The sequence below is a fragment of the Nuphar pumila genome, chromosome 1, assembly GCF_984573655.1.
Source record: "Nuphar pumila chromosome 1, dmNupPumi1.hap1.1, whole genome shotgun sequence".
Lineage (NCBI taxonomy): Eukaryota > Viridiplantae > Streptophyta > Magnoliopsida > Nymphaeales > Nymphaeaceae > Nuphar > Nuphar pumila.
This window is the reverse complement of record NC_143249.1, coordinates 16,909,792-16,918,665: the sequence shown is the minus strand read 5'-3', so window position 1 is coordinate 16,918,665 and position 8,874 is coordinate 16,909,792. Positions and strand designations below refer to the sequence as shown.

Genomic DNA, 8,874 nt, shown 5'->3' with positions numbered 1-8,874 from the left:
AGAGAGAGTGTGTGTGTGTGTGTGTTGAAAGATTTTTTCTTTTCAAAAAAAAAAAAAAAAAAGAAAATTCCAAATTTCACGTCGAGCCAAGAAATCCAAAGATTTTCAGCGCAGGCAAACGCGCCCTTTAGGTTTCTACTGAATCTGGTTTGGGTTCTGATGTCTATTTAAGTAATCCCTTCCTCTTTCTTTTGTATTTTGAATGGACAAAAGAGTGCTACTCTAGGACTGCCATGTAAGTTTTTTTCATTAAGAACTTTGAAAGTGGTAGCTTCCCTTTCCTATAAAAAAGGAAAATAGATTGCAATATATCCCTCATCTCTTTAATAAAGAGTTTTCAAAATGGGCAAAGGTATGAATCGCCATGTTTGCATTGTCACCTGATTCTTGGATTTTTCTCAAGAGCTGGGGCAACACTTTCTCAAAGTTAGTGTAACATGACAAAAGTATAAGTTGTGATTGTTTTTGCCTTGAATCTTGGATTGACGTTATCACCAACAATTACATCTTTTACTTTCTCAACTATGATTGCTCATCTCCTTAAAATTTTATTTGACGATGTTGCTTATTAAGTCACAATGTATTTATGATAATATTGCGAGATTTTGAAAATCTTATTGGTATAATCTTGTTTTGTGAATGAAACGCGATAATATTGCGAGATTTTCTAAAGCTCGGCAATGTTTGTGACTACACGCTAGATGGGTTCACACCCTAGTCGCAATCGATGAAAACGAGATTTTCTCACGGCTTAGCTCATTATTTTCGCTCATTATTTCGAGGTTTTCTGGTCTGGTAAAGGAGGGAGGTAGAACAAAAAAACCAAAGATCCAATATCTTGGGATTTGGGATCATATGTAGGATCTATTGCATCCAATTCAAGATCAAAGGCAATTTCAATGCACATAAAGTTAATCTCAGGTATAAGTTGCACATGGAAAATCTTTTCTAACCTCATTTTGAAAAAGTGCGTTTTGTTTATTAATAATCTAACACACATAAAACTCGTAATTAACTTGGAGTTAAGCAGACTTAACATTTTGATGGAAAGGAATAAGTTTTGAAACATCTTTCGGAAAAACATGAAACTAATTTTGTGATGTTAGATAAAGGGCGAGTCTCTATATGGAATTTTTCACAATTTTCAGTGAGCGTCCAACTGTGTTGTGACAACATCATGATATGTGTCCAACAATCAAATCGTTTTTTTCAACAGATTTTTTTTTTCAAAAAAGTAGTAGAAAAGTATTGGCTACATTAACCTACGTCACAAAGACACGTGATATTTAAGCCTGACACCATCTATTTCATACAGTGCTGTCAACGGATACCCGGCCCATCATAGTGTACGCAAACCCACCCAAATAAAAGTGTGTCAGGTTCGGATTTTTCCAGGCCACACAAATGAAATCACAAACCCAGATCCATATAATTCAGAACCTTATTTTTACTTAAAATATATATATATATATATATATATATATATATATATATATATATATATATATATAACACTTGGTTCGGTTCAGGCCGGGTATCCAGCACAGGTCGGAGGAGCACCCAACAAAAATCATAATGCAAACCTGACCCGTGTATTGCTTGGATCGACTTGAATATTATTTGGGCCGGCATCTTTTATGCCCATATCCAAGAATTCAAGTTCAGGTTCGGATCGGGTACAAACCTGACCCATTGACATCCCTTGATTTAACTATTTTAAATTAAAAAATTATAACAGTTTAAACAAAAAAATAGAAGGGCAAATTCAATCCCGATTCAGTTCCAAGCAGACCAATTAGGGGTTGAATCGGCTGATTTTTTAGTAAGTTTATCTGTAAGATATATAAACCCTAAACCGTTCTTTTATTAGGGTTTAGGGTTTAAGGTTTAGGGTTTATATAAGGCATCTAGTTGAGGGTCATGTATAAGTTTATTTTTAAGATAACTAAGTCGCCTAATTGATTAGTATAAAACCCAGGTCCTCGTTACCCATCAGGAAGCACACCGAGCTTCGTACCAACAGGGGCTCAGCATGATTGGTAGGAGCTGTCAGTGCACATCTCCCTGTGGTGGGACGTTGCAGGTTCAAAACCCCAGTGGTATGATTGATTAATAACTGATGGGGGTCTGCCTAACCCAGCTAACCTTTAAAAAAAAAAAAAAAAAGACTCGTGGGATTCAAACTTGTGGCATCCCGTTAACTTGATGATATTTACAAGTCACTCCTACTAGATGGGAGTGACCTCATGAAGGTTTATAAGTTTCAAACAAAAAAAAATAACCAAATAAAACAGAAGCCTGCCCACAAGCATGGGATGACAGAAAGGAACTGCATGCTCTCATACGTCATTAATTTTGCAAGGGACCTGCAAATCAGCTGCAGACTCCAGACATAGGTACATAATCCATTACTTAAGTAGGGGGTCGAGACAGGGCAATATGTGCTCCCAAACTGATTTCACCTGATACCAAAATGCCCCGAGTTGAAGAAGGAAACACATAAAAAACATGTGAAATTGCATCAGAGAAAGAGTATGTATAATACAAACTTCCTGCTCATTGACAAGGTCAGGAACACACAGTCATTTGACAAGAACCAACGTCAACATAGGCAAGAAGGCATTTTGAAACCAGGGCCCATGAGGTCGTGATATTTAAATGTTGGCACATAAGACGCTTGATGTTTATTCAAGATGCAATAGAAAAGATGAATGAAGGTGAGGTGCCTTACTCTGGCTTTACTTTATAAACGGCAATCCTGATGGAACCCTTTGAGCATATTCCACATACTGTTGTCCAAAGAACTCCCTCAAGAAGAATTCTTCAAAGCTGCTTCTTGTTAAGGGCACTTTACAGAAATTGACTGAAAAAACACAAATATTTGAAAGCATTGCTAACAAGAAATTTACTGTGCTGAAAACATGCATGCATGGATTCACATAAGAACAGAACAATTTTAGCTCCTGCTAGGTCATACGCACTACCAATGCGTCCAGAATTGCATGCAAATCAGCAAAAGATGAAGTGAACTTCAGATGCTGCCAAGTTTATTCACTCGTTTCAATATTTCACTTTGTATCACAATAAATGCCCAAGTAAAATCAGAAACTCTCAAACATTTCTGAAAGATTTTTTTTTTAATATAGTAAATTTATTCATCCCATTAACGTGATGAGATATCATATTACAACAAGAAAAGATTCAGCAATAGAGGTGGTGAACTGTGAAACAATAGCAAGGAGCAACCAGTTGACAAAATATAATTTACCCGAACAATTTCTTAAAGAATTCTGGGGGCATGAACTCTGTAAAACCGGCAGCAAAAAACAAGACAAAAAGACAAGTCGTAAAAAGGGCTCAGCCAAAAGTAAAGAGCCTGGTGTAAATCTGACAGAATCAGATATTGGAATAGTTTACGTGACTGAATATGATCATGTATCAAAGAAATTCAATACCAAAACAACCAGTGCATCACAGATACTAAGCAAGACCCATCTGCACAGCCTGAGCATGCACATGATGACTGATATCAATATGAAAGCCTGGAGCAGAGACTATCCTCATGGAGGCAAAAAATGGTAAGAGAACAAAAAAAAGTGAAATTATACAGGACAATGAAATTGATATTCCCAGAGGTCCTCGAGCAAAATGTTTTCCCATATGCATATCTTTGTGGTTTAGTGTGCATGTGCCTGTCCATGTGAGTTACATACAGAACACAACCAAACCCTTGTTTCCGTCTTTTGGAAAATGACATAGCAGACCGGACTTACACATCTTGTACCACGTAACAGCATCAGTACCTACATGACACAGACACCAAATTTTGCTAATCTGTTTTTATGAAATGGAAATTCTAGTAATCCCTAATGATAAAGAGAAAAATAAATAAAGGCTCTTGGGGCATAACATAGACAATGGATACGGTATCCGTCTTGAGAAAAAGTGCCATGAAACTAACGCAAATCCAATGGTGCAGATAGGATTGCAAAGCATGACCTGTGTGCCAGTTGCCCAGATGAAAAAGCCAGAATACCCTGGATGGCGTACAAACCTGCCAAAAGCATTTGAGTCACATAAATTTGACTAGAATGAAAAAGGAATGTGGTTTGCACATTGCTGCAATATCAAAATATATGAAACATCAAAAGGTTAGAATATTCAAAAGCAACGCAAAAATGCATTCTCAAGGTCCAGTACATAATGTGCTTGAGCCTGAACCAGATGAACCTGCGAATGAACATGTAGATGACAGTGTCACAATGCTTGACTTGTTCTATGTTGTCAGATCAGAATCACAAATATGTACATATGACATTATAAATTTGATAAAATGTGGACAGCATAAGTTCAACAAGATAAGACAAATTTATAAGAGATATATCAAAGTTATAAGGCTCCCTGCATTTAAAACTGAACATTGCAGCTGAAGTTTCTGTGAAGACTACAGTGGCTAGTCTCAAGGATAATTGAGTGAATAGCACTTTCAAATCATTGAATGGTGAGGAATCCAAAACAGTTTGTACGAGGAAACAGTATTTTGTGTAGAGGTGATTAAGAGAGAATACTTTCAGTTAAACGTTGAAAGTCACATAAAGAGTACGGTACAACTTTTCCCAGAGGAGACACATGGAGTTTGATGTAGGGTCATTACATAAAGCCAAAGAACTTGCTTGGTTTGTCTCAAGCCATCAGCCGATGATAACCTATAGCAAGAAGGATTACATGATTAAATACAGCGAGTCAGTATAGTTATAAATGTATCTGGCATGTTCTTTCTTCCATTCTCCAAGCTTTATTGCATTGCCAGCACACAGGCTGGTGAAACAGGCTTTAGACGTTAGGGGTCTTTGATGGGAGACTTACATGAACAGAACTATGCACTCCATGGATAATAGTGAGATGATGACTAGCCATGATAGGGTTTAGTCAGGTAGAATCAAATACAAATATTACTAAGAAATAACAATAATCCTCCTTCCATTTAAAATTCTAACTCAACCTTTAAGTTGTTTACTTCTAGCCTTGCATTAGACTTTACTTTAAGTATCATATAGTTGACATTCCTTAAAGAAAACATTTAATATGAACCTAGTTTAAATCCTCTCTACTAGGATCTTCCAAAGACAAAAAGGAAAGAAAATAATGTCATGGAAGAAAGGAAGAGAGAGAAGAAGAAAAAATAGTAGCATAATAAAGAACCAGGACAAAAGTATATATTTTGTGTTCATATCTTCTTTTTTTATTAACATATTCTTACTTCTTGGTTAACAATCTTTCATAGTTGAAATCATCATCTCACTATTCCTTTGACATTTTGACCTTTCATCATGACATGGGTCTCAAATCATTCTTAGTACACTGGAAGTCACAATCAACATTAAAATAAGTCCAATGATCTGCAACAACAGGCAACATGTCCGATCCCATGTTCATAGAAGAAGTCCATAAAGCATATTCTTGTACCTATTCCACCATCTCCAATATCTATATCAGCAATGTGGAAGTAAATTTGCCTCTTCTTTGTCTTCATCACCACATTGATTGGATACATCCATCAACTCTTCAGAACAAATAAGCATAGTTTCTCCATCTATCAGTTCTTCAAAACAAGTGAGCTAGTTTCTTATTTTCAACAGACTTCCATAACTACTCATATTAGACATACAATCAGCAAATGGTTTGTGACTCATTAAGTACATCTGATAGAATTTCATTGACAAACTAGCATTTAAAACATGTTTACATCAATGAAACAGTATATTGTTGAAAGCAAAGAAAAAAATTGCCCACGCACTCAACAAAAATGAGATGTAGATTTTAAAATATGCTTCATTTGAAAATTTGTCATCCAATGGAAAGCAGTCTATAAGATCAAATACAAAATAGAGTTGCCATCAAATAATATGAAGCCCAAGTAATCTATGGCTTCAAGGTGTGATAAATCGACTATGAGAGGCTTTAGTCCCTATTCACAAAGGAACTCAAAAGATACTTCTATCATCAGCCATTGTATATGATTAGGGTAGGCACCGACTTGACATGAATATGTGTTTTTTAATGCTCAACTAAAAGAGGAAGCCTATATAGTTGTCAAGATGGTGTGCTAAATAAAGAACATGTTCTACAGTACAAAACCAACATCATAAGATTGATTTGATAGCTTTAGCACTAGGTGAGAAGCAATATACTTTGCCCAAGAGAAAAACGAGTCTGAAAGTCACTTGTCCTATGAAAGCATGCTAGGTTAAGAACGACAAATAAGCAGCATGTGTTGGTCTGATAGTTATAGTATGCAGTGAAAACTAATGGATCTCAATTTATTCAAGCTGATTAGTCAAGTTTTAAAAGTCAGGGGTATCATTGTACGTGTATATATTTTAGTGTTGTTATCATCAGTATCTTCCTCTATCAAACTGAAGTCGTCAGAGGTTTATTGAAAAGTGAGTTCCATCTGAAAGTTTTGGATATACTGCAGTATTTTCTTGGACAAGATCCAATATGTTCGCGAGCCTTTATATGCATTGGATGTTGAATTGCAGTTGACATTCATGTCAGTCAATACTTGTAATGTTTAATTGTTTGTGTATTTTTTTATACTCATCTTCTCTAATAATTGGTCCATTCTTCCTGATCATTATCACTAATACATCAATAAGTTTTTTTTTTCAAACATCAATACTGATCAGAAAATAAGAAAAATACACAAAGTCTGCAGCATTTTTGGACAATTTTTTACTTATAAGTTCTGATTAAGTTTTTGAAAATCCACCTACACAATAAGAGCCATATATGCTGCAATATCTCCAAGGGATAAACAAAAGTATCTTTCAAGAATTCACCTGAGGAACATTCAAAGCAGAGACCACTTACCCAATATGACTTGAACAACAATAACAATTAGATTCCTTACCTTATCCATAGTACAACCAAAACTCGATCCCATGTGTACTAAAGGAACATGTTGGTCTAAAAAGTTTATGTTCAAAATGACAAATATGAGATAGATTTTTCAGGAAGCTACATTCTGTAGGATTTACATGTAGTTACCTATAGATTCCATGAGTTACCAGCTCATGATTTTCTTTATGATACATTCTAATATTGTGTGTAAATGCATTCCCAGCAGTTATAACAGCAGCTTTACGTATGAGCTCCCCAAACACAATCATTGCAAGGCCCATATTGCTTAGCCACCAATGCTCCTTTAGTTCTGGAAAAAGTGTAAGCTCTACCACGTATTCAATCAATGCACAAGTCATTGCAAGAACGTAATGCTTGCTGATCAGAAGTGCTGCAGGGTCATCAAAATTTTCTTATCAGAAGACACATCCACTAACAAGTCTAAAGTTATCATGTTTAAGTAACAAAGAAATTCCACAATCTTTTTAATCTCTATTAAGAGAAAAACATGTGATCCAATTAACTAAAGCAAAATACTACTTAAAAAAGAAGACCTGAATGAGATTCCTCATCACTAAATGCAATATTTATATGCACAAAGAAAACGACTAGTTGATGCATTGTCATTCAAGCCCACCTAATAATCCACCATCTTCTAAGATTAGAGAAGATAGATTTGAGATTAAGGTACAACATTCAAACTTACAAATACAAAGGCAAGGAACAGTCGACTCAAAGTCGTTTCTTACCAAGCCTTGTCTTCAAGTCAGAAAGTTAACCTAATATTTGATGAAACCATCTAAATCTTAGAGGGTGATCAGTTGCACCCAATATCTAGAAAACTGGGATAATTTGGGATCTTGCAGTAATGTATTATTCCAACTTCATCCCAGTCTTTTTGATAATCGGGCACCTCCAAAGGCCCTATTATGGTGTATGTGGATGCACCCACTTGCCCAGATAAATAAGTCAACCTAATATTGATGAACCACCTAACACTCAGTGCGTGTTTGAATTGCACACAATATCTAGAAGACTGCTATTAGTTGGGATCTTGCAGCAATGCAGTAGTCCAACTCCATCCCAGTTTTCTTGACAATTGGGCACATCCAAACACCCACTTATGAAGTCCACAGGCGCACCCACTCACCCAAATAAATGCATCAAGCTAGGAATCTCATCTTCCAACCCATTTGTCCCGGATAATTAGTAGACCCAAACACCCCATTAATTAAAAAAGAAAAACCAAAAAAAAAAATCAAATTCTGAGAGGAGGAAGCGTGGAGCTGCTAAAGAGAGGCATGGCAGCTAAACCAACAACCATGAGATCACATCCCTCTAAAAGGGCCTTATTAAGACAAACACAGTGAAGCGTAGGCCACTATTAGAGGGAAGGTAACAAAGGATTTCTACATTTTCCCATACATAAAACAAAAGAAAAGAAAAACCCATCAAACTCAAGTCCCCGAGATTTCATCCTTGCCCCTTTCTACATCAACACACAAAGGGCACGAGTCAAATGTTCCATTTTCACATCCGGGAAAAGCCATCTCTTTCACATCAATATCTTTGTCATTTGATCTGTTGATCCCGTTTATCTTTCGAAATCGAGACTGCCCTTTTCTTTTGTGAGTCTAGAGATTGACCAAACACGGATTCTCGATTACCATGATCCCCAAACATCAAAATCTGTGTAATTCAAGTGGGGAGAGAGAAATTCGAGGGAAATCGTGAGGGGAGGACTCACAGGAGGAGGAGACGTTGGGTCGGCCGTGGAATCGGATGGCGAGGGCGTACTCTGAGGCGTGGAAGAAGGCCACCGCCGTCAGCATCTGCAGCAGCTGCCTGCAACACATCATCTCTCCCTTCCTCCTCTTCCTCTTCCTCCTCCTTCTTCCTCTTCTTCTCGTGCACTCTCTCAGTGAGAGACGTTGAAGGCGGGCTTCAGAGCCCTCACGCGAGAGGAGTGCC

At 36.8% G+C, this 8,874-nt stretch overlaps 1 protein-coding gene across 2 annotated transcripts; it reads right to left on the bottom strand.

Annotated features, from left to right (window-relative positions):
• Positions 1-2,174: 2,174 nt before the first annotated feature.
• On the bottom strand, positions 2,175-8,874 carry LOC149848157 (putative protein-S-isoprenylcysteine O-methyltransferase). Of its 2 annotated transcripts, XM_089980423.1 has the most exons (5): positions 8,651-8,874; positions 7,051-7,294; positions 3,926-4,054; positions 2,732-2,829; positions 2,175-2,462 (listed from the first exon to the last, which is right to left on the bottom strand). In XM_089980423.1, the coding sequence occupies exons 1-4, from the start codon at positions 8,760-8,762 to the stop codon at positions 2,739-2,741; spliced, it is 576 nt and encodes a 191-aa protein (XP_089836549.1). In that variant the 5' UTR covers positions 8,763-8,874; the 3' UTR covers positions 2,175-2,462; positions 2,732-2,738. The 2 variants fall into 2 exon arrangements, with proteins under 2 accessions (XP_089836549.1, XP_089836513.1); XM_089980387.1 differs by lacking the exon at positions 2,175-2,462 and having other exon boundaries at positions 2,498-2,829.